General features: G+C 46.2%; 1 protein-coding gene across 3 annotated transcripts in view; it reads right to left on the minus strand.

Annotated features, from left to right (window-relative positions):
• The window catches only part of LOC115170094 (cAMP-specific 3',5'-cyclic phosphodiesterase 4B), a 111876-nt gene that overhangs the window by 64389 nt on the left and 20075 nt on the right, over window positions 1-27412 (minus strand). For 2 of the 3 annotated variants that reach the window (XM_029726373.1, XM_029726374.1), the window contains one exon: window positions 7465-7691. In XM_029726373.1, coding sequence (XP_029582233.1) covers window positions 7465-7691 — 227 coding nt within the window. Of the gene's footprint in view, window positions 1-4175; window positions 4404-7464; window positions 7692-27412 lie in introns of those variants that run through there. The other variant, XM_029726375.1, reaches the window with a different exon arrangement.

Consider the following 27412-nt stretch of genomic DNA (forward strand, 5'->3'; position numbering starts at 1 on the left):
AGTCCCAGTAACAGTCCCAGACAGTCCCAGTAACAGTCCCAGACAGTCCCAGTAACAGTCCCAGTAACAGTCCCAGTAAGTCCCAGACAGTCCCAGACAGTCCCAGTAACAGTCCCAGTAACGGTCCCAGTAACAGTCCCAGTAACAGTCCCAGTAACAGTCCCAGTAACGGTCCCAGTAACAGTCCCAGTAACGGTCCCAGACAGTCCCAGTAACAGTCCCAGTAACAGTCCCAGTAACAGTCCCAGTAACAGTCCCAGTAACAGTCCCAGTAACAGTCCCAGACAGTCCCAGACAGTCCCAGTAACAGTCCCAGTAACAGTCCCAGACAGTCCCAGTAACAGTCCCAGACAGTCCCAGTAACAGTCCCAGACAGTCCCAGTAACAGTCCCAGTAACAGTCCCAGTAAGTCCCAGACAGTCCCAGACAGTCCCAGTAACGGTCCCAGTAACGGTCCCAGTAACAGTCCCAGTAACAGTCCCAGTAACGGTCCCAGTAACGGTCCCAGTAACGGTCCCAGACAGTCCCAGTAACAGTCCCAGTAACAGTCCCAGACAGTCCCAGACAGTCCCAGTAACAGTCCCAGACAGTCCCAGTAACAGTCCCAGTAACAGTCCCAGTAACAGTCCCAGTAACAGTCCCAGTAACAGTCCCAGTAACAGTCCCAGACAGTCCCAGTAACGGTCCCAGACAGTCCCAGTAACAGTCCCAGACAGTCCCAGTAACAGTCCCAGACAGTCCCAGTAACAGTCCCAGTAACAGTCCCAGTAACAGTCCCAGTAACAGTCCCAGTAAGTCCCAGACAGTCCCAGTAACAGTCCCAGTAACGGTCCCAGTAACAGTCCCAGTAACAGTCCCAGTAACAGTCCCAGTAACGGTCCCAGTAACGGTCCCAGTAACGGTCCCAGTAACGGTCCCAGACAGTCCCAGTAACAGTCCCAGTAACAGTCCCAGTAACAGTCCCAGACAGTCCCAGTAACAGTCCCAGACAGTCCCAGTAACAGTCCCAGACAGTCCCAGTAACAGTCCCAGTAACAGTCCCAGTAACAGTCCCAGTAACAGTCCCAGTAACAGTCCCAGACAGTCCCAGTAACGGTCCCAGACAGTCCCAGTAACAGTCCCAGACAGTCCCAGTAACAGTCCCAAGCCATTGATCAGGAGTGGACTGTACATCTCTCTCTCAAGTCTCTGTGTATTGCTTGTATCGGGATAGAGTTATCTATGGGAAAATGCAGGAGGCAGACTTCAGGTTCAGCTGGGGGTCAAGCAACGTGTGAACGTTAGAGAGCAACCAGAACTAACTGTTGTTGTCATCTGAGTGGAAGCAGACGAGATAGAGACAAGGGGACAGTCAGGAGAGGGACAAGGGGACAGTCAGGCAGCCTTTCTTCTCCTCAACCGCACCAAGCTAAGCTTTTTTTTTAACCCCTTTTACCCCAATTTCGTGATATCCAATTGTCCCATCACTGCAACTCCCCTAAGGACTTGGGAGAGGTGAAGGTCAAGAGCCATGCATCCGCTTACACGATCCTGTCAAGCCACACTGCTTCATGACACACTGCTCACTTAACCCGGAAGCCAGCCACACCAATGTGTCTGAGGAAACACTGTACATACAACTGCCGACTGAAGTCAGCTTGCAGGCACCCGGCCCACCACAAGGAGTCACTAGAGGGCGATGGTACAAGGTTAAAGATGCACTATGCAGAAATCACTCCGCCATTTCCTGGTTGCAAAAATGTAAATAGTTAGACTAATTTCAGTTTGTGACAAAACAAGCAACTATAGTGTAGAGAATCATTGAATCATCTAAACCGTTGTGAAATATATTTTCCATAACCAAAAATATTGTATTTTCAGCTGTTTGAAGCTGGTGTACAAAACCGAAAGTAAAAGACGCAAAAACAAAAACAGGAAGCATAGAAATGGCACCCATAGAACAGATCTACCCCTTCTTAGACTTGCTTTCAATTAGAATGATAGATCTATAAGTCACATTTCTATGTACATTTTGTCAGGTCACCCAAAAAGTTATATATTGCAGCATTAAATTATTATTTATTTTTTCTGTAAAAAGCTTTAAAGTTGAATAATAACAAGAACCAGATATGTTTTTCCTCCAAGAATGATGACAGACATTTTAATGAGCAAACCTGTATGATTTGTAGGCCAGGTTACAGATTCTGAGGTAATGGTTTCAGTTCACATTGTTTTCTCCTGGAACTGGAACATCCTCCTCCTGAGGTAAACATTGTTTCAACAGTTGTCCCATTTCACATAATTACATATCAATCCAGGAATAAGTTGCTTAAAAATGACTTTTTTGAGCCTTTGTTCATGTCATTTTGGGGTCCCCATACTACACAATGACGATGAGGAAGTGATTTGCTATTTGGGGTGTTTCTCAAAAACATGTGAAATCACAAAAAAAGGTGTCTGGACTCTTCTACAACATGCCATTTACATCCAAAATACAGATTTGGTTGTAAAGTAACTGTCCATGTTTCCAGATTTCTATTAAATATGACCTATAATTTATTACAAAATTAGTGAAATACCTTTCCTTCCAAAACGTTTTAATGAAGTATTTAAAAAAGCAGCTTTTCTGTGTTGGAAGGGTGTGGGCGTACCCCAACAACAGAATGGTGTGGGCGTATCCCAACAACAGAATGGTGTGGGCGTACCCCAACAACAGAATGGTGTGGGCGTACCCCAACAACAGAATGGTGTGGGCGTACCCCAACAACAGAATGGTGTGGGCGTACCCCAACAACAGAATGGTGTGGGCGTATCCCAGCAACAGAATGGTGTGGGCGTACCCCAGCAACAGAATGGTGTGGGCGTACTCCAGCAACAGAATGGTGTGGTCGTACCCCAACAACAGAATGGTGTGGGCGTACCCCAGCAACAGAATGGTGTGGGTGTACCCCAGCAACAGAATGGTGTGGGCGTACCCCAGCAACAGAATGGTGTGGGCGTACCCCAGCAACAGAATGGTGTTGGCGTACCCCAACAACAGAATGGTGTGGTCGTACCCCAACAACAGAATGGTGTGGTCGTACCCCAACAACAGAATGGTGTGGTCGCACCCCAACAACAGAATGGTGTGGGCGTACCCCAACAACAGAATGGTGTGGGCGTACCCCAGCAACAGAATGGTGTGGGCGTACCCCAGCAAACGAATGGTGTGGGCGTACCCCAGCAAACGAATGGTGTGGGCGTACCCCAGCAAACGAATGGTTGAGCGTACCCCAGCAACAGAATGGTGAGGGCGTACCCCAACAACAGAATGGTGAGGGCGTACCCCAACAACAGAATGGTGAGGGCGTACCCCAACAACAGAATGGTGTGGGCGTACCCCAACAACAGAATGGTGTGGGCGTACCCCAACAACAGAATGGTGTGGGCGTACCCCAACAACAGAATGGTGTGGGCGTACCCCAGCAACAGAATGGTGTGGGCGTACCCCAGCAACAGAATGGTGTGGGCGTACCCCAGCAAACGAATGGTTGAGCGTACCCCAGCAACAGAATGGTGTGGGCGTACCCCAACAACAGAATAGTGTGGGCGTACCCCAGCAAACGAATGGTTGAGCATACCCCAGCAACAGAATGGTGAGGGCGTACCCCAACAACAGAATAGTGTGGGCATACCCCAGCAAACGAATGGTGTGGGCGTACCCCAGCAACAGAATGGTGTGGGCGTACCCCAACAACAGAATAGTGTGGGCGTACCCCAACAACATAATGGTGAGGGCGTACCCCAGCAACAGAATGGTGAGGGCGTATACCGGTCATTAAAATATTCATGTGAATAAACCACTGACGGCCCAGCTCAGACAATGAGACAGGATGCCATACATTGACAAGCATTTTTGAAACAGTCTGTTTGAGATACAAGTTTGAGGTGTTTTTTTTTAAAGTGTTTTAAGTGTTTTGAAGCATTTTCTCCAATTTATGATTTGGCCACATATATGAGTACAAGATGAGTCAACAACATTAGTTGGCTATGACTTAACAGTATATAAACTTTAAAAGTGATATTTTCAGCAGACATAAGTTGCTTAAATGTTACAGAAAGGGTGAAACAATCACACTGAAGTGACCAGGCTCCATGCTATATGCTATACACACGTGCATGTGAACACACACGCACACACACCTCCAGGGCCTTACCAGGTGTGGTCCACAGTGAAGCGCCTGTAACGGCGCTTGTTCACCACCTGCTTACGAAACGGTCTCGGGGCGATGTGGGGTGAAACGCTCGTCTTCTTGTCCGATTCGGTATTCCCACGTGAGTCTATATTCTGTTCCAGCTCTGTTTTGTCCCCATGAGCCTCCATAGCCAGGGTCTTGGTTTAGAACAGAGTCCAGTTCACTCAGTCCCAATGAGTGGAGCTCAAGTGTGAGGCTACAGGACACTACACACCAGAGAGGCTACAGGACACTACACACCAGAGAGGATACAGGACACGACACACCAGAGAGGATACAGGACAGGACACACCAGAGAGGATACAGGACAGGACAGGACACACCAGAGAGGATACAGGACACGACACACCAGAGAGGATACAGGACACTACACACCAGAGAGGATACAGGACAGGACACACCAGAGAGAATACAGGGCACGACACACCAGAGAGGATACAGGACACTACACACCAGAGAGGATACAGGACACTACACACCAGAGAGGATACAGGACACTACACACCAGAGAGGATACAGGACACTACACACCAGAGAGGATACAGGACACTACACACCAGAGAGGCTACAGGACACTACACACCAGAGAGGATACAGGACACTACACACCAGAGAGGATACAGGACACTACACACCAGAGAGGATACAGGACACTACACACCAGAGAGGCTACAGGACACTACACACCAGAGAAGATACAGGACACGACACACCAGAGAGGATACCGGACACGACACACCAGAGAGGATACTGGACACGACACACCAGAGAGGATACCGGACACTACACACCAGAGTGGATACAGGACACGACACACCAGAGAGGATACAGGACACGACGCACCAGAGAAGATACAGGACACGACACACCAGAGAGGATACAGGACACGACGCACCAGAGAGGATACCGGACACTACACACCAGAGAGGATACAGGACACGACGCACCAGAGAAGATACAGGACAATACACACCAGAGAAGATACAGGACACTACACACCAGAGAGGATACAGGACACGACACACCAGAGAGGATACAGGACACGACGCACCAGAGAAGATACAGGACACGACACACCAGAGAGGATACAGGACACGACGCACCAGAGAAGATAGAGGACAATACACACCAGAGAGGATACAGGACACGACACACCAGAGAAGATACAGGACAATACACACCAGAGAGGATACAGGACACGACGCACCAGAGAGGCTACAGGACACGACGCACCAGAGAGGATACAGGACACGACACACCAGAGAGGATACAGGACACGACACACCAGAGAGGATACAGGACACGACACACCAGAGAGGATACAGGACAGGACACACCAGAGAGGATACAGGACAGGACACACCAGAGAGGATACAGGACACGACACACCAGAGAGGATACAGGACAGGACACACCAGAGAGGATACAGGACAGGACACACCAGAGAGGATACAGGACACGACACACCAGAGAGGATACAGGACACTACACACCAGAGAGGATACAGGACAGGACACATCAGAGAGAATACAGGACACGACACACCAGAGAGGATACAGGACACTACACACCAGAGAGGATACAGGACACTACACACCAGAGAGGATACAGGACACTACACACCAGAGAGGATACAGGACACTACACACCAGAGAGGATACAGGACACTACACACCAGAGAGGCTACAGGACACTACACACCAGAGAGGATACAGGACACTACACACCAGAGAGGATACAGGACACTACACACCAGAGAGGCTACAGGACACTACACACCAGAGAAGATACAGGACACGACACACCAGAGAGGATACCGGACACGACACACCAGAGAGGATACCGGACACGACACACCAGAGAGGATACCGGACACTACACACCAGAGTGGATACAGGACACGACACACCAGAGAGGATACAGGACACGACGCACCAGAGAAGATACAGGACACGACACACCAGAGAGGATACAGGACACGACGCACCAGAGAGGATACCGGACACTACACACCAGAGAGGATACAGGACACGACGCACCAGAGAAGATACAGGACAATACACACCAGAGAAGATACAGGACACTACACACCAGAGAGGATACAGGACACGACACACCAGAGAGGATACAGGACACGACGCACCAGAGAAGATACAGGACACGACACACCAGAGAGGATACAGGACACGACGCACCAGAGAAGATACAGGACAATACACACCAGAGAGGATACAGGACACGACACACCAGAGAAGATACAGGACAATACACACCAGAGAGGATACAGGACACGACGCACCAGAGAGGCTACAGGACACGACGCACCAGAGAGGATACAGGACACGACACACCAGAGAGGATACAGGACACGACGCACCAGTGAGCACAGAACAAGGTTCTTCCGACAGCTCTAGTTGGCAGGCCTGTTTGGCCAGTTCTTCTCTATTATTCTGTCAGGACTTCAAGGATTCGCCGGGTGTGACACTCTATGCCTCTCCCTCCATCTTTCCCTTCACTCCCTCTCTCTCAAGTATTCTCTACCTACCTACTTTTTCTCTGTTTCATTTAAACAATCTCTACCCACTTTCCCTCTTCCATACAGTCCCATCTCTATCTCTCTCTCTTTCCATTCAAGCCCAGAAAGTGACCTTTTTAAGGTCCACCCCCTCTGTAGTACACAGTATTGAAAATCATACCATCAGTATTTTGAAATACCCTGGTACACAGAATATCGCCCAATCCTAGAATTCAGCAGGCACCACAAATGGCATTAGAGCCCTTTATCTCCACCCAGTGGTTGTTGGATGAAAGTGCACTTTGCTGATACAATGTCCAGAACAGATGTATATTTCATTTTATTTAACTAGGCAAGTCAGTTAATAACAAATTCTTATTTACAATGACGGCCTTTTCCCGGCCAAACCCTAACGATGCTGGGCCAATTGTGCGCCGCCCTATGGGACTCCCAATCACGGCCGGTTGTGATACAGCCTGGAATTGAACCAGGGTCTGTAGTGACGCCTCTAGCCCTGAGATGCAGTGCCTTAGACCGCTGCGCCACTCGGGAGACATGCTTCTAGGACTCCACCAACACATATTATACCTTAGCATAGAGTAAGATTGGTTCACCAAAACATGAACATAGAATGCTCTAATACAGACAGGAGAAAACAATTTTGGTTTAACCCCAAGTCAAGAAGCACATCTTGAGTCCTCCAGGACTGCAGTGTCTGCTAGTTTCTGACCTAACCTGTCGGGGTCGGCGTGGATGATGTTGATTTGTGGCAGCGGGTGGAAGGGCAGGGTGGTGGGCCGGGCCATGGCGTCCCCCTCTGGTGTGCGGCTTAGATCCCTCTCCGCCTGTCGCCATGACAACGGGGGCAGCTGTAGCGTGCCCGAGTGACGCCTGCGGCCCCGGCAAAGGTCCACTCCCAGAGTGCTGCCGAACAGGGGCACTCCCGGAGTCTCATTGGTGTCCTGAAAGGCAAAGGTTGAGAGAATGCTAGTAGAACGTTGATAGAAGGTTATGGCAGTAGAGACGTTGAAAGAAAGCTGATGTAGAACTTAGAGGGTTATAATGAAGGTTGACAGAACTATGGTTATAGCGAAGACTAAAAGTCATGGGAAAGCTGACAGAATGTTGATACATAACATTGATAGAAGATTATGGCTAAGATTCAGTGGACATAGATGGAACTACAAAAAGATTCAGTGGACATAGATGGAACTACAAAAAGGTTCAGTGGACATAGATGGAACTACAAAAAGATTCAGTGGACATAGATGGAACTACAAAAAGGTTCAGTGGACATAGATGGAACTACAAAAAGGTTCAGTGGACATAGATGGAACTACAAAAAGATACAGTGGACATAGATGGAACTACAAAAAGATACAGTGGACATAGATGAGACTACAAAAAGATACAGTGGACATAGATGAGACTACAAAAAGATACAGTGGACATAGATGAGACTACAAAAAGATACAGTGGACATAGATGGAACTACAAAAGATACAGTGGACATAGATGAGACTACAAAAAGATACAGTGGACATAGATGAGACTACAAAAAGATACAGTGGACATAGCTAGAACTACAAAAGATACAGTGGACATAGATGAGACTACAAAAAAGGCATCTAGTGTCATTGCTTCCATATTATGTTACATGAGCATATAGTGCTTTGATAATCCCAAACCAGCCACTACGTCGACACATTGCAGAGGACATTCATTCAAGGGAATACATTGACTATTCCATCGGTTGTCAAATCCTAATATTTAGTCAATTCCATGTACATAGCACTAGGGGGCACTCTATGACCTGCTGTGAGACTACAGTATTCTAAACACCCAAGACTTACAGGAAGTGTTGATATTTTTACAGATAACATATTCATACTGGTCATTTTGGGTACAGAGAGTACTGGATTTTAAATATGTTTCCTTCAATGTTTGCCAAAAGATCAGGTTCTCAAAAAAATTAAAAATAAATCCTTTAGAAAAATGTTTCCTAACACAATGACCAATTTGATTACAAAAGTCAACACAAACATTTACGTGATATTTATAAACAAAATACCAGTATCAATTAGGTGGGGATTATTTTTCTTCTATTCAAAGATCATTCAAAACAGCGACACTGACTGAACTCAGAGGCAGTATTTATTAAAGACGGTGGTGTGTGATGAGGGGGTTGATGGATGCAGTACGTGTGTACGTGCACCAGTGGAGGCTGCTGAGGGGAGGACGGCTCATAATGATGGCTGGAACACAGCGAATAGAACGGAATCAAACAAATGGAAACAGTGTGTTTGATGTATTTGATACCATTCCACTCATTCAGCTCCAGTCATTACAACGAGCTCGTCCTCCCCAATTAAGGTACCACCATCCTCCTGTGCTGTGCACGTCTGTTTCGATGTTATGACGTCAGATAGGTTGTCTGGTGCGTTTCTCTGTAATGGTGGGCAGTAAACAAAGGTGTTTCAGCTAGCGGCTCCTGACAGAGTGGGGTTATACATCACCCTCTGTTATATATTCACTCCATCCAAGTGGAACTGAAGCAGGGATACGGCCAAATAAACAAAGGAGAAGGATGGAGGAAAGGGAGGCTATCGAGGAATTCGAGTGAGAGATAGGTGTGGTGGTGTTTGGGGAGAATGGGGGGGTGATGAAGAGAGAGTGTGTGTGTTTGAACGCCCACGTGCCCTGCATGCGAGATGTATTACGTATGCAGCGCATGTCCGTAGAGAGAGAGGATGAATAAATAAGAGAGAAAGAGAGAATAAATGATAGAGATAATGAATAATAGAGATAAGAGAGAGAGAAAATGAATGAGAGACAGAGATAATGAGAAAGAGAGATAACGAATAATAAAGAGAGAGAATGAATGAGAGAGAAAGAACATGTAGCAGAAAGAAACCACCATAAAAGCGTCTTCCCTCTTGTCAGCAGGATCTGATGCTTTCCTAACCCAAGCCAAGCCAATCTCGGCACTGCTTAACATCCCACTGTAAATGGAAGAAGAAACAGCAGAGCCACTGGCTAACCTGCTATCTGTGTTCACACATTACTGAGAAAACAATTATACATAACATACAGTGCATTAGGAAAGGATTCAGACCCCTTGACTTTTTCCACATTTTGTTACGTTACACCCTAATTCTAAAATTTATTAAATCGTTTTTTTCTCCTCATCAATATACACACAATAACCCATAATGACAAATCAAAACATGTTTTTAGAAATGTTTGCAAATGTATTAAAAATAAAAACTTAAATATTACATTTACATAAGTATTCAGACCCTTTACCCAGTACTTTGTTGAAGCACCTTTGGCAGCGATTACAGCCTTGAGTCTTCTTGGGTATGACGCTACAAGCTTGGCAACCCTGTATTTGGGGAGTTTCTCCCATTCTTCTCTGCAGATCCTCTCAAGCTCTGTCATGTTGGATGGGGAGCATCGCTGTACAGCTATTTTCAGGTCTCTCCAGAGATGTTAGATCGGGTTCAAGTCCAGGCTCTGGCTGGGCCACTCAAGGACATTCAGAGATTTGTCCCGAAGCCACTCCTGCATTGGTTTGGCTGTGTGCTTATGGTTGTTGTCCTGTTGGAAGGTGACCCAGTCAGAGGTCCTTAGCGCTCTGGAGCAGGTTTTCATCAAGGATCACTCTGTACTTTGCTCCGTTCATCTTTCTTTCGTTCCTGACTAGTCTACCAGTCCCTTCAGCTGAAAAATATCCCCACAGCATGATGCTGCAACCACTATGCTTCACCGTAGGGATGGTGCCAGGTTTCCTCCAGATGTGACACTTGGCATTCAGGCCAAAGAGTTCAATCTTGGTTTCATCAGACCAGAGAATCTTGTTTCTCATGGTCTGAGAGTCCTTTAGGTGCCTTTTGGCAAACTCCAAGCGAGCTGTCATGTGCCTTTTACTGAGGAGTGGTTTCCGTCTGGCCACTGGATATCATAAAGTGAATGCACCAATTTGTAAGTCGCTCTGGATAAGAGCGTCTGCTAAATGACGTAAACGTAAACGTAAAACCAATTTCCCCTACGGAGACAATAAAAGACTAACTGCATTTGACTGAAATAAGGCCCCAGGACCATCTCCTACTCCTTGTCCTCAGTGGGATGGCATCCCCATGTTCCCCACCCCCTGTCAGAGTAGCACAGACCACTCTGCTCTGTCCTCAGGTCACCTCAGAGTAACACAGACCACACTGCTCTGTCCTCAGGTCACCCCCTGTCAGAGTAACACAGACCACACTGCTCTGTCCTCAGGTCACCCCCCTGTCAGAGTAACACAGACCACTGCTCTGTCCTCAGGTCACCTCAGAGTAACACAGACCACACTGCTCTGTCCTCAGGTCACCCCCCTGTCAGAGTAACACAGACCACACTGCTCTGTCCTCAGGTCACCCCCCTGTCAGAGTAACACAGACCACACTGCTCTGTCCTCAGGTCACCTCAGAGTAACACAGACCACACTGCTCTGTCCTCAGGTCACCTCAGAGTAACACAGACCACACTGCTCTGTCCTCAGGTCACCCCCCTGTCAGAGTAACACAGACCACACTGCTCTGTCCTCAGGTCACCCCCCTGTCAGAGTAACACAGACCACACTGCTCTGTCCTCAGGTCACCTCAGAGTAACACAGACCACACTGCTCTGTCCTCAGGTCACCCCCCTGTCAGAGTAACACAGACCACACTGCTCTGTCCTCAGGTCACCCCCCTGTCAGAGTAACACAGACCACACTGCTCTGTCCTCAGGTCACCCCCCTGTCAGAGTAACACAGACCACACTGCTCTGTCCTCAGGTCACCCCCCTGTCAGAGTAACACAGACCACACTGCTCTGTCCTCAGGTCACCCCCCTGTCAGAGTAACACAGACCACACTGCTCTGTCCTCAGGTCAACTCAGAGTAACACAGACCACACTGCTCTGTCCTCAGGTCACCCCCCTGTCAGAGTAACACAGACCACTGCTCTGTCCTCAGGTCACCTCAGAGGAATACATTGGTCAGAAGTACTAAGCTCCTTGGGAGAGAAGTACAGGATATGCTATACTGCGCTATACGTCAGTGGGGAGTAGGGTGAAGATGCCTCTAGACAATGGCATCAGTCTCCCCCTACTTATGGTTAAGGATGACCGATTTGGGGAGGATAAACTGATCCTAGATCTGTCGCTACAGTGGGTACATTTACCACTATTGTAGCCTATCATGCATTCAATTATTAAGGTTTTTATCATACTGGTTGGTGCATTTTGCGCTAGTGCCATAAGACTGTAGTTTCCTCTCTGTTCCTCTCTCCAACAACTCCTGCTGAGATCACCAGAATAATAGCAGTCCACAGCTCTCTGACCCAGTGAAGACGCATTGGGGAGAGCAAGATGGCCTAAATGACAGTGTTAGAGAAAGACAGAGAGAATACACTGATTTAGGAAGACCAACAAACACAGGGGAAAGATAGAGACCAACAAACACAGGGGAAAGATAGAGACCAACACACAAGGAATAGATTAGAAAGAGAAGACAGGGAAAGAAGGAAGTTAAAAGGAGAGGCTGAAGGCTGGAAGGAGGGAGGAGTGAGAGGGAGAGAGAGCGGACAGAGGACGAACTGTAACCCCACCTGCTCTGCAGTCAGTCCCTGCAGTAATTAACTGACAGTAAACACAACAGTGCTGAGTCCTCTGGTATTTCTAGGAAATGTAATTTGTCTGATTTGTCCATGTTGTCTGCAGTGGGAGAGTGGCAATCCAACCTGACAACCCGCAAATCACAGCCCGACCCTGAGATGGGCTTTTCCCACTACGTTTCACCGCCCTAAAAACAGGATATTTCAATGGCAAAATGTCAATACTTTACAATTTATTTATGGAGTGATAGACTTTATCCTATCGTGTTCCACTGGTGTCACAAAAGAGCCATAAGACATTTCAGTAGCAACATGTCAATATGTTATAATTGTATTCATGGTGTGTTTTACCGAGCTGTGTATTGTTCATGTCATTTCTAGGAGACAGACGTGTGTTATTCTAATCCGTGATCGATAAGCTGTTGTCACTCTGAATTGGAAAAAGGAAAGAAAAAAAAAGACATCTCTTTCCCTGCATTGGGCTTCAAAAGACATCTCTTTCCCTGCATTGGGTTTCAAAAGACATCTCTTTCCCTGCATTGGGCTTCAAAAGACATCTCTTTCCCTGCATTGGGCTTCAAAAGACATCTCTTTCCCTGCATTGGGTTTCAAAAGACATCTCTTTCCCTGCATTGGGTTTCAAAAGACATCTCTTTCCCTGCATTGGGCTTCAAAAGACATCTCTTTCCCTGCATTGGGCTTCAAAAGACATCTCTTTCCCTGCATTGGGTTTCAAAAGACATCTCTTTCCCTGCATTGGGCTTCAAAAGACATCTCTTTCCCTGCATTGGGCTTCAAAAGACATCTCTTTCCCTGCATTGGGTTTCAAAAGACATCTCTTTCCCTGCATTGGGTTTCAAAAGACATCTCTTTCCCTGCATTGGGTTTCAAAAGACATCTCTTTCCCTGCATTGGGCTTCAAAAGACATCTCTTTCCCTGCATTGGGCTTCAAAAGACATCTCTTTCCCTGCATTGGGCTTCAAAAGACATCTCTTTCCCTGCATTGGGTTTCAAAAGACATCTCTTTCCCTGCATTGGGCTTCAAAAGACATCTCTTTCCCTGCATTGGGCTTCAAAAGACATCTCTTTCCCTGCATTGGGCTTCAAAAGACATCTCTTTCCCTGCATTGGGCTTCAAAAGACATCTCTTTCCCTGCATTGGGCTTCAAAAGACATCTCTTTCCCTGCATTGGGCTTCAAAAGACATCTCTTTCCCTGCATTGGGCTTCAAAAGACATCTCTTTCCCTGCATTGGGCTTCAAAAGACATCTCTTTCCCTGCATTGGGCTTCAAAAGACATCTCTTTCCCTGCATTGGGCTTCAAAAGACATCTCTTTCCCTGCATTGGGCTTCAAAAGACATCTCTTTCCCTGCTGGGTTTCAAAAGACATCTCTTTCCCTGCATTGGGCTTCAAAATACATCTCTTTCCCTGCATTGGGTTTCAAAAGACATCTCTTTCCCTGCATTGGGCTTCAAAAGACATCTCTTTCCCTGCATTGGGCTTCAAAAGACATCTCTTTCCCTGCATTGGGCTTCAAAAGACATCTCTTTCCCTGCATTGGGCTTCAAAAGACATCTCTTTCCCTGCATTGGGCTTCAAAAGACATCTCTTTCCCTGCATTGGGCTTCAAAAGACATCTCTTTCCCTGCATTGGGTTTCAAAAGACATCTCTTTCCCTGCATTGGGCTTCAAAAGACATCTCTTTCCCTGCATTGGGTTTCAAAAGACATCTCTTTCCCTGCATTGGGCTTCAAAAGACATCTCTTTCCCTGCATTGGGCTTCAAAAGACATCTCTTTCCCTGCATTGGGCTTCAAAAGACATCTCTTTCCCTGCATTGGGCTTCAAAAGACATCTCTTTCCCTGCATTGGGCTTTCAAAAGACATCTCTTTCCCTGCATTGGGCTTCAAAAGACATCTCTTTCCCTGCATTGGGCTTCAAAAGACATCTCTTTCCCTGCATTGGGTTTCAAAAGACATCTCTTTCCCTGCATTGGGTTTCAAAAGACATCTCTTTCCCTGCATTGGGCTTCAAAAGACATCTCTTTCCCTGCATTGGGCTTCAAAAGACATCTCTTTCCCTGCATTGGGCTTCAAAAGACATCTCTTTCCCTGCATTGGGCTTCAAAAGACATCTCTTTCCCTGCATTGGGTTTCAAAAGACATCTCTTTCCCTGCATTGGGCTTCAAAAGACATCTCTTTCCCTGCATTGGGCTTCAAAAGACATCTCTTTCCCTGCATTGGGCTTCAAAAGACATCTCTTTCCCTGCATTGGGCTTCAAAAGACATCTCTTTCCCTGCATTGGGCTTCAAAAGACATCTCTTTCCCTGCATTGGGCTTCAAAAAACATCTCTTTCCCTGCATTGGGCTTCAAAAGACATCTCTTTCCCTGCATTGGGCTTCAAAAGACATCTCTTTCCCTGCATTGGGCTTCAAAAGACATCTCTTTCCCTGCATTGGGCTTCAAAAGACATCTCTTTCCCTGCATTGGGCTTCAAAAGACATCTCTTTCCCTGCATTGGGCTTCAAAAGACATCTCTTTCCCTGCATTGGGCTTCAAAAGACATCTCTTTCCCTGCATTGGGCTTCAAAAGACATCTCTTTCCTGCATTGGGTTCAAAAGACATCTCTTTCCCTGCATTGGGCTTCAAAAGACATCTCTTTCCCTGCATTGGGCTTCAAAAGACATCTCTTTCCCTGCATTGGGCTTCAAAAGACATCTCTTTCCCTGCATTGGGCTTCAAAAGACATCTCTTTCCCTGCATTGGGCTTCAAAAGACATCTCTTTCCCTGCATTGGGTTTCAAAGACATCTCTTTCCCTGCATTGGGCTTCAAAAGACATCTCTTTCCCTGCATTGGGCTTCAAAAGACATCTCTTTCCCTGCATTGGGCTTCAAAAGACATCTCTTTCCCTGCATTGGGCTTCAAAAGACATCTCTTTCCCTGCATTGGGCTTCAAAAGACATCTCTTTCCCTGCATTGGGCTTCAAAAGACATCTCTTTCCCTGCATTGGGCTTCAAAAGACATCTCTTTCCCTGCATTGGGCTTCAAAAGACATCTCTTTCCCTGCATTGGGCTTCAAAAGACATCTCTTTCCCTGCATTGGGCTTCAAAAGACATCTCTTTCCCTGCATTGGGTTTCAAAAGACATCTCTTTCCCTGCATTGGGCTTCAAAAGACATCTCTTTCCCTGCATTGGGCTTCAAAAGACATCTCTTTCCCTGCATTGGGCTTCAAAAGACATCTCTTTCCCTGCATTGGGCTTCAAAAGACATCTCTTTCCCTGCATTGGGCTTCAAAAGACATCTCTTTCCCTGCATTGGGCTTCAAAAGACATCTCTTTCCCTGCATTGGGCTTCAAAAGACATCTCTTTCCCTGCATTGGGCTTCAAAAGACATCTCTTTCCCTGCATTGGGCTTCAAAAGACATCTCTTTCCCTGCATTGGGCTTCAAAAGACATCTCTTTCCCTGCATTGGGCTTCAAAAGACATCTCTTTCCCTGCATTGGGCTTCAAAAGACATCTCTTTCCCTGCATTGGGCTTCAAAAGACATCTCTTTCCCTGCATTGGGCTTCAAAAGACATCTCTTTCCCTGCATTGGGCTTCAAAAGACATCTCTTTCCCTGCATTGGGCTTCAAAAGACATCTCTTTCCCTGCATTGGGCTTCAAAAGACATCTCTTTCCCTGCATTGGGCTTCAAAAGACATCTCTTTCCCTGCATTGGGCTTCAAAAGACATCTCTTTCCCTGCATTGGGCTTCAAAAGACATCTCTTTCCCTGCATTGGGCTTCAAAAGACATCTCTTTCCCTGCATTGGGCTTCAAAAGACATCTCTTTCCCTGCATTGGGCTTCAAAAGACATCTCTTTCCCTGCATTGGGCTTCAAAAGACATCTCTTTCCCTGCATTGGGCTTCAAAAGACATCTCTTTCCCTGCATTGGGCTTCAAAAGACATCTCTTTCCCTGCATTGGGCTTCAAAAGACATCTCTTTCCCTGCATTGGGCTTCAAAAGACATCTCTTTCCCTGCATTGGGCTTCAAAAGACATCTCTTTCCCTGCATTGGGCTTCAAAAGACATCTCTTTCCCTGCATTGGGCTTCAAAAGACATCTCTTTCCCTGCATTGGGCTTCAAAAGACATCTCTTTCCCTGCATTGGGCTTCAAAAGACATCTCTTTCCCTGCATTGGGTTTCAAAAGACATCTCTTTCCCTGCATTGGGCTTCAAAAGACATCTCTTTCCCTGCATTGGGTTTCAAAAGACATCTCTTTCCCTGCATTGGGCTTCAAAAGACATCTCTTTCCCTGCATTGGGCTTCAAAAGACATCTCTTTCCCTGCATTGGGCTTCAAAAGACATCTCTTTCCCTGCATTGGGCTTCAAAAGACATCTCTTTCCCTGCATTGGGTTTCAAAAGACATCTCTTTCCCTGCATTGGGCTTCAAAAGACATCTCTTTCCCTGCATTGGGCTTCAAAAGACATCTCTTTCCCTGCATTGGGTTTCAAAAGACATCTCTTTCCCTGCATTGGGTTTCAAAAGACATCTCTTTCCCTGCATTGGGCTTCAAAAGACATCTCTTTCCCTGCATTGGGCTTCAAAAGACATCTCTTTCCCTGCATTGGGCTTCAAAAGACATCTCTTTCCCTGCATTGGGCTTCAAAAGACATCTCTTTCCCTGCATTGGGCTTCAAAAGACATCTCTTTCCCTGCATTGGGCTTCAAAAGACATCTCTTTCCCTGCATTGGGCTTCAAAAGACATCTCTTTCCCTAGCATTGGGCTTCAAAAGACATCTCTTTCCCTGCATTGGGCTTCAAAAGACATCTCTTTCCCTGCATTGGGCTTCAAAAGACATCTCTTTCCCTGCATTGGGCTTCAAAAGACATCTGCATTGGGCTTCAAAAGACATCTCTTTCCCTGCATTGGGCTTCAAAAGACATCTCTTTCCCTGCATTGGGCTTCAAAAGACATCTCTTTCCCTGCATTGGGTTTCAAAAGACATCTCTTTCCCTGCATTGGGCTTCAAAAGACATCTCTTTCCCTGCATTGGGTTTCAAAAGACATCTCTTTCCCTGCATTGGGCTTCAAAAGACATCTCTTTCCCTGCATTGGGCTTCAAAAGACATCTCTTTCCCTGCATTGGGCTTCAAAAGACATCTCTTTCCCTGCATTGGGCTTCAAAAGACATCTCTTTCCCTGCATTGGGCTTCAAAAGACATCTCTTTCCCTGCATTGGGCTTCAAAAGACATCTCTTTCCCTGCATTGGGCTTCAAAAGACATCTCTTTCCCTGCATTGGGCTTCAAAAGACATCTCTTTCCCTGCATTGGGCTTCAAAAGACATCTCTTTCCCTGCATTGGGCTTCAAAAGACATCTCTTTCCCTGCATTGGGCTTCAAAAGACATCTCTTTCCCTGCATTGGGTTTCAAGGTTCATTTTAGATATGGGAAGTGAATTCATCTTTCTGTACTGAGTTTCCTCTTCTTTTCAAATGAATCAGCTTTTATGTTTCCCTTTTCATCTGAATCTTTGATAGACATATCAATGAGCATTGGCATTATTGTCATATCATCAATGAGTTAGTTCACTGTGGTAAAATGTGAATAAATAGATACATCTGTCACGCCTACTCCCTCCCTCCGGCGCTCGACATCGCCAGTCTACTAACCACCGGTCCTGGCAACCATCACTGCGTACACCTGGACTTCATCACCCCCCTGATTACTCTCCCTATAGCCCTCAACAACCTCCATCATCAGGCAGTATTGGTTCTGTTTTCATGTCCAGACGCACCATGTTCGTTGTTATTAAACTCACCATCTGCACCTGCTTCCCAGCGTCTCCATTACAGAATACTGCCTCAAGAAATAATGGAAGCAGCAGATAATTACACCATATTCCAGATGGTCGAGAAACAGGGTCATCTACTCCCCCAACACCACGACCAGCTGGCTCTACTGAGTACGACCATGAAGGAGGTCCTCCGCGTTCTCCACCACCTCGACACCACCAGCAAGGTTCTCCATACCACTGACGGAGGGCCTCATACCACGGGTCGTCACAGTGAGCCAGCCATCCGCCCATCGAAATGCCGTGGCTTCCTACTTCAGTGCTCCCTCTATTTTGTCTATCAGACATAAACCCCCACCACCGAGAGGTCCAAGGTTGCCACTGTCATTTCCCTGCTGACTGGACGGCGTTGGAGAGGGCTATGGCCGTCTGGGAGAAGAGGAGCTGAGTACCTATGAGAAGTTCATGGCTCTGTTCAGGGCGGTCTTCCACTATCCTCCAGAGGGCAGAGAGGGAAGTGAGCGACTTTTCCAACTCCAGCAGGGTGCCCAGACTGCTGCGGAGTAGGCCCTCACCTTTCGGACTGTGGCAGTCTCCAGTGGATGGGATGAGCCGGCGCTCCACACTCGATTCCCGACTGCACAAAAAAGTCAAGACGGAGTTGGCATGTTGGATGACAACATATCCTTGGACACACTCATCTCGATGGTTATCTGTCTGGATAACCTTCTTCAGGATCGTCAGCATCCACCTCGCCACTCACTTCCCTCCTTTGGATGTCCTGAGGCATAGCCTGAACCCATGGAGGTAGGGGCCACACCTCTCCGCGGCAGAGCGGCATCGCTGGAGACAGCTGGAGCTGAGAAACACAGCCTGGGGATCAGGATGCCGAGGACCTGCTTTCCCGCTCCCTGTGGTTCCCTCTGGAGAGGGAACGCGCTCCTGCCATCTGCCCTGCAGAGTGCATCTATGTCCCCATGGGGGTGAGAGATCGGATGTTGACCTGGGAACACATTCCTCACCGCTGGTCACCCACACCATCCAATCCCTCCCCGATAAATACTGGTGGCCTACCTTGGCGCAGGATGTTGCCCACTATGTCAACTCATGTTTGGTATGTACTCAATCCAAATTTCCCCGGCATGCTCCAGCAGGTAAACTACTTCCCGTGTCTCAGCGGACTTGGTCACATCTGTCCATAGACTTTGTAACAGATCTCCCACTTTCTGATGGTTTTACCACTATTCTGGTTGACAGATTCTCCAAATCCTGCCGTGTAATCCCTCTCTCTGGTCTACTTACCACTCCAGGTGGCTGAGGCACTATTCCAGCAGGTCTTCCCGGCACTAGGGCCTTCCGGAGGACATAGTTTCAGACCGTGGTCCCCAATTCACTTCGTGGGTCTGGAATGCCTTTATGGAGAAGCTAGGGGCCATGGCCAGTCTCACATTTGGGTACTGGCTTCCAGATAACGGGCAGGTGAAGAGGACCAACCAGAAGCTGGGGAGGTTCCTAAGGAGTCACTTCCAGGACCAGCACTGGGAGTGGGCCCGCTTCCTTCCCTAGACGGAATACGACCAGAACTTCGTCACTCCTCCACCAGGCTGACTACCTTCCAGTGCATCCTGGGGTATCAGCCGGCCCTAGCTCAATGGACTCCGAGCCAGACCGAGGTCTCTGCAGTTGACGAGAGGTGTGGAATGCCGCCCACGTGAGGCTCCAGTGCATTGTCAGAAGGATCAGGCGGACCGCCACCGCAGTGAGGCTCCCGTGTTCCATCCTGGTGATACCATCTGGGTCTCCACCAGGAACGCTCCGCCTGCCCCTCTGGAAGCTGAGCCCCTGGTTTGTGGGGCCATTCAAAGTCCTCCAGAGGGTCAATGAGGTAACCTATCATTTAGAACTCCCCACTAACTACCGCATGGGGGTCGTGGGGGTCGGCTACAGTACCTGGTGTACTGGGAGGGGTACAATCCTGAAGAACGCTCTTGGGTCCCGGTGGCGGACATCCTGGACCCCAACACCAACCCGGAATTTCCATCTCCGCCGACCGGCCCACTCCTTGCACTCAGGGCCGTCCTCCTGGCCGGTGTCGTCCTGCGAATGGAGCCACGCGTCGGGTTACTGTCACCCTCTATTCCTGCTCCCTCTCTCCGGTGCTGGCTGTCGCCGGTCTACTAAACCCCAGTACTAGCAACCCACATTGTGCACACCTGCTCCCCATCGTTAAGCACACCTGGATTTCATCACCACCCTGATTACTCTCCTTATAGCCCTCACCAACCTCCATCATCTGGCAGTGTTGGTTCTGTTTTCATGTCCAGACGCTGCTCTTGTTTTGTAACTCTCCATGTTCGTTATTATTAAACTGAACATATACACCTGCTTCCTAATTCCCTTCGTCTTCATTACATCAAAATGGTCACGTTTTTATAAGGGGATGATCAAGGTTTTCAAATCAAAAGTCAGAAAATGCACCTGTTAGAAATCAGCTTGTTTCTCTGGTTTGACTATTTATAGGTATGCGTGTTTGGGTAAAATGAACATTCGTTTTTCTATAAACCATTGACAACATTTGGTGGAATAACCCTCCAGGGCTGGCCATGACAGGGTCTTGATCTGGTGGTCCTCCAACTACACCTTCATTGACCTGGCTGTGCGGCACGGAGCATTGTCCTGCTGGGAAAAACCAATCCTCAGAGTTGGGGAACATTCTCAGAGCAGAAGGTTTTCTTCCAGGACAACCTTGTGGCTTGATTCATGCGTCCTTCACAAAGACAAATCTGCCAGATTCCAGCCTTGCTGAAGCACCCCCAGATCATCACCGATCCTCCACCAGATTTCACAGTGGGTGGAGACACTGTGGCTTGTAGGCCTCTCCAGATGTTCTAAAACTTTTGACCGGTAGTGTAGAAAGGTGTGTGCCTTTCCTAATCATGTCCAACAAATGAATTTACCACAGGTGGACTCCAAGTTGTAGAAACATCAAGGATGATCAATGGAAACAGGATGCACCTGAGCTCAACTTCAAGTCTCATTGCAAAGGTTCTGAATACTTATGTAAATCAGTTTATTTTAATTGTATACATTTTCACATTTCTAAAAACCTGTTTTCGCTTTGTCAATATGGGGTATTGTGTGTAGATTGATTTGGATTTTTTTTAAATCGATTTTAGAATAAGGCTGTAACGTAACAACATTTTGAAAAAGTCAAGGGGTCTGAATACACCGTATATAATAAAAACGGCCATCAAAGAACAAGAAAACCAACGACTTAAGTTAAAGCTTCAAATCACTGGAGTTTGAATGGGGTAGAAAATAAAGCAGCGTTCAACGGTGGCAGGGAAGACAACACGGCCACGGGTCGAACAAAGCCCAAGAGACACAAACCCCTAGCCCCAGTACAGAGCGTGGCGTGCACGCAAACATTCACAGACTGGATCAGAAAGGATGAGTAGTGGGTAAGGTTACTATCAAGGAAAGGTTACTACCAAGGCACCTAGAGGTTTAAACTTATACATTTGAAAACACAATAAGGCAGTAACACCATTCTGTAGTCCTATAGTCTGTTTGATCAGCAACTGTTTGTGTTTCTGTGGCACAATGTATCCACACACTCCATTTACATATAGTGTTGAAGTCAACAAAAACAGGACAAAGCATCAGTATCCTGGTATAGGTATCCGTATAGAGCGGGAAGTCTTCATAATAATAACCAGAGCTGATATGAAAATATGACGTGCAGTAGTAGCCTGCAGCACACTGAGTATCAATGACATGTGTGGTAAAATCTTCAGGATATGAAAAACGGTCGTTTTCAATGTGATTCTATTACCTTGGTTTCTTTGTTTCACTTGGGTTCTATTCGACTCAGGCATGTGTCCTTGTGAATGAGTACAATGGTCTCTTGTCTCAAGAGGTGTACACTTAACAATGATAAAAAAAGTGTCAAGAGGCCATTGAGATTGTAACAATGTACAGTTGTGGATTGACAACATCACCAACCTCTGACTCCAGGGTTCTTCTTTATTTCTACTATTTTCTACATTGTAGAATAATAGTGAAGACATCACAACTATGAAATAACACATATGGAATCATGTAGTAACCAAATAAGTGTTAAACAAATCTAAATATATTTTAGATTTTAGATTCTTCAAAGTAGCCACCCTTTGCCTTGACAGCTTTGCACACTCTTGGTATTCTCTCAACCAGCTTCATGAGGAATGCTTTTCCAACAATCTTGAAGGAGTTCCCACATATGCTGAGCACTTGTTGGCTGCTTTTCCTTCACTCTGCGGTCCAACTCCTCCCAAACCATCTCAATTGGGTTGAGGTCAGTGATTGTGGAGGCCAGGTCATCTGATGCAGCACTTCATCACTCTCCTTGTTGGTCAAATAGCCCTTACACAGCCTGGAGGTGTGTTTTGGGTCATTGTCCTGTTGAAAAACAAACTAGATGGGATGGTGTATCACTGCAGAATGCTGTGGTAGCCATGCTGGTTAAGTGTGCTTTGAATTCTAAATAAATCACCGACAGTGTCACCAGCAATGCACCATCACACCTCCTCCTCTTCCATGCTTCACAGTGGGAACCACACATCTCACAAAGACACGGCGGTTGGAACTCAAATTTGGACACCCGACCAAAGGACTGATTTCCACCGGTTTAATGTCCATTGCTCGTGTTTCTTGGCCCAAGCAAGTCTTTTCTTCTTATTGGTGTCCTTTTGTAGTGGTTTCTTTGCATCAATTCGACCATGAAGGCCTGATTCACGCAGTCTCCTCTGAACAGTTGATGTTGAGATGTGTCTGTTACTTGAACTCTGTGAAGCATTTATTTGGGTTGCAATTTCTGAGGCTGGTAACTAATGAACTTATCGTCTGCAGCAGAGGTAACTCTGGGTCTTCCTTTCCTGTGGCGGTCCACATGAGAGCCAGTTTCATCATAGCGCTTGATGGGTTTTTGTGACTGCACTTGAAGAAACTTTCAAAGTTCTTGAAATGTTCTGGATTGACGGACCTTCATGTCTTAAAGTAATGATGGACTGTCGTTTCTCTTTGCTTATTTGAGCTGTTCTTGCCATAATATGGACTTGGTCTTTGACCAAATAGTTCTATCTTCTGTATACCACCCCTACCTTGTCACACAATTCCGCAAATTAACTTTTAACAAGGCACATCTGTTAATTGAAATGCCTTCCAGGTGACTCTCTCATAGAGCTGGTTGAGAGAATGCCAAGAGTGTGCAAAGCTGTCATGAAGGCATAGGGTGGCTACTTTGAAGAATCTCAAATACAAAATATATTTTGATATGTTTAACACTTTTTTGGTTGCTACATGATTCTGTATGTGTTATTTCATAGTTTTGATGTCTTCACTACTATTCTACAATGTAGAATAAAAATGTAGAATGTAGAATAAAAATAAAGAAAACCCTTTTGACTGGTACTGTATATATATATATATATATATATATATATATATATATATATATATATATATAGTGAGTTTATATGTGTATAAAAAATGTGGATACAGCAATGTGGGATTGACTGCATTGAGCCCAATGTCGTTCTGTCTTAAAAGGTTAGGGAACATAACAAAAAATGTGCTACTGCATAAATACCGCATGTGTTTGACTCAATTAAGCCCAATGTCTTAGCTCCTAAATCTGAAGAAGTTTTGGAAACAAAACAAACAGTGGCATAATCACTTAACCAGGCCTCAGGAACATGATGTGTTGGGACAATTTCTGCTGTAACAACTGAATTATGGACTCTAATAGTAACCCTTAAGGCTGTTTGGCATCAATTACTGAGCACTATGTGACAACGGTGTGCTGCTGTGTAAAGGAGAACAGATTAAACAGGCATACAGATGATCATTTCAACTATACTAATCAAATCAAAGTGTATTCATAAAGCCCTTTATACATCAGCAGATGTCACAAAGTGCTTATACAGAAACCCAGCCTAAACTGCAATGCAATGCAGATGTAGAAGCACAATGACTAGGAAAAACTCCAGAAAGGCCGGAACCTAGGATGAAACCTAGGGAGGAACCAGGTTCTGAGGGATGGTCAGTCCACTTCTGGCTGTGACGGGTGGAGATAAGGCTGTATACAATATACAGACATGCAGATCTGCTAGATGTGAATTCACAAAAGCGGACAAATGATTTCTGCGGCTAATGCCAACTTTTGTTTTGTTGAAGTGCAAAGACAATCAACTTCCAAGGTGCCAAACAATCACCCAAGGAGATAGAAAATGGTAGAAGGTACAGGTCTATAAGAGACGGTGGCTGACGGTACCTTGGGTGTACCTGGGAGTTGCCTGATTCAAAGTGGTCTTTCTGGAAACTGTCACACTCAATGAGCTGGCCTGCCCATCTGATACACCGAGCTTTCATCCCTCTGAGGAGTGAGGACAAACAGATGGGCCTTTCTCTCTCACCCCCCCTCTCTCCCCGTTGCTCTCTCTCACCCCCCCCTCTCTCCCCGTTGCTCTCTCTCTCACCCCGTTGCTCTCTTTCTCGCTGACGCTCCCTCACTCCCTCCTTCACTCTCCCTCAGTCTCTCTCTTTCTTTCTCTCTCTTTCTATCCCCCCTCCATATCTCTCTTTCCCTGCTCTTTTCCTCTCCTCCTCCCTCTCTGCAGTCTGCCCTGTCGGACACCCGTCTGTTTCTGGACGGTCATCTGCTCATGACTCAGCACCTCCCTCCCAGACAGAACCTTCCTTTATTTCTGTTAGAGAGGAAGGATGAACTAGCTAGCTGGCGAACACTGACACCAGAGTAACACGTTAATACATAACTACTTAGAAAATGCTTACGTATACTGAACCAAAATATAAACGCAACACGCAACAATTTCAAAGATTTTACTGAGTTACAGTTCATATAAGGAAATCGGTCAATTTAAATTAATTAATTAGGCCCTAATCTATGGATGTAACATGCCTGGGAATTCAGATATGCATCTGTTGGTCACAGTTACCTTAAAAAAAAGGTAGGGGCGTGGATCAGAAAACCAGTCAGTGTCTGGTGTGACCACCATTTGCCTCATGCAGCGCTACACATCTCCTTAGCATAGAGTTGATCAGGCTGTTGATTGTGGAATGTTGTCCCACTCCTCTTCAATGGCTGTGCGAAGTTGCTGGATATTGGCGGGAACTAGAACACGGTGTCGTACACGTCGATCCAGAGCATCCCAAACAGGATCAATGGGTGACATGTTTAGTGAGTATGCAGGCCATGGAAGAACTGGGACATTTTCAGCTTCCAGGAATTGTGTATAGATTCTTCGCTCCCCCGGGGCCGTGCATTGTCATGCTGAAACATGAGGTGATGGCGGCGGATGAATGGCATGAATATCGGCCTCAGGATAATGTCACAATATCTATGTGCATTCAAATTGCCATTGATAAAACACAATTGTGTCCCTAGCTAATGCCTGTCCATACCAAAACTGCACATTTTAGAGTGGCCTTTTATTGTCCCCAGAAACAGGTGTAACGATCAGGCTGTTTAATCAGCTTCTTGATATGCCACACCTGTCAGGTGGATGGATTATCTTAGCAAAGGAGAAATGCTCACTGACAGGGAGGTAAACAAATTTGCACACATAATTAGAGAGAAATAAGCTTTTTGTGTGTATGGATAATTTCTGGGATCTTTTATTTAGGACCAACACTTTACATGTTGCGTTTATATTTTTGTTCAGTGTATTCCTTATGAATGTGATATGAAAAATTATTTAGCTACATAGTGCACTTAAGTAATCATGAAATGCGTATATACTGCTTAAGAATTCGTTAAGAAGTCCTTATTTACTGTGCATTCTGAAAGTATTCAGACCCCTTGACTTTTTCACATTGTTACGTTACAGCCTTATTCTAAAATGTATTAAATACATTTTTTCCTCATCAATCTACACACAATACCCCATAATGACAAAGCAAAAACAGGTTTTTAGAATGTTTTTGCAAATGAATTACAAATAAGAAACCATATTTACATTAGTTTTCAGACCCTTTGCTATGAGACTCGAAATTTAGCTCAGGTGCATCCTGCTTCCATTGATCATCCTTGAGATGTTTCTACAATTTGATTGGAGTCAACTTGTGGTAAATTCAATTGATTGGACATGATTTGGAAAGGTACACACCTGTCTATATAAGGTCCCACAGTTGACATTTCATGTCAGAGCAAAAACCAAGCCATGAGGTAAAAGGTTTTGTCAGTAGAGCTCCGAGACAGGATTGTGTCGAGACACAGATCTGGGGAAGGGTACCAAAACATGTCTATAGCATTGAAGGTCCCCAAGAACACAGTGGCTTCCATCATTCTTAAATGGAAGAAGTTTGGAACAACCAAGACTCTTGCTAGAGCTGGCTGCCCGGCCAAACTGAGCAATCGGGGGAGAAGGGCTTTGGTCAGGGAGGTGACCAATAACCCGATGGTAACGCTGACAGAGCTCCAGAGTTCCTCTGTGGAGATGGATGAACCTTCCAGAAGGACAACCATCTCTGCAGCACTCTACCAATCAGGCCTTTATGGTAGAGTGGCCAGACGGAAGCAACTTCTCAGTAACAGTCACATGAAAGCCCACTTGGAGTTTGCCAAAAGGCACCTAAAGACTCACAGACCATGAGAAACAAGATTCTCTGGTCTGATGAAACCAGATTGAACTCTTTGGCCTGAATGCTAAGCGTCACTTTTTGAGGAAACTTCCCTACGGTGAAGCATGGTGATGGCAGCTGGGGATGCTTTTCAGCGGCATGGACTGGGAGACTAGTCAGGAATCGAGTAACAGAGAGATCCTTGATGAAAACCTGCTCCAGGACACTCAGGACCTCAGACTGGGGTGAAGGTTCACCTTCCAACAGGACAACGACCCTAAGCACACAGCCAAAAAACATAGGAGTGGCTTCGGGACAAGTCTCTGAATGTACTTGAGTGGCACAGCCAGAGCCCGGACTTGAACCTGATCGAACATCTCTGGAGAGACCTGAAAATAGCTGTGCAGCGACACTCCCCCATCCAACCTGACAGAGCTTGAGAGGATCTGCAGAGAAGAATGGGAGAAACTCCCCAAATACAGGTGTGCCAAGATTGCAGCGTCATACCCATGAAGACTTGAGGCTGTAATCGCTGCCAAAGGTGCTTCAACAAAGTACTGAGTAAAGGGTCTGAATACTTATGTAAATGTAATATTTAAGTTTTTATTTATTATTTGCTAAAATGAC

Source organism: Salmo trutta, chromosome 31 (assembly GCF_901001165.1).
Source record: "Salmo trutta chromosome 31, fSalTru1.1, whole genome shotgun sequence".
Classification (NCBI taxonomy): domain Eukaryota; kingdom Metazoa; phylum Chordata; class Actinopteri; order Salmoniformes; family Salmonidae; genus Salmo; species Salmo trutta.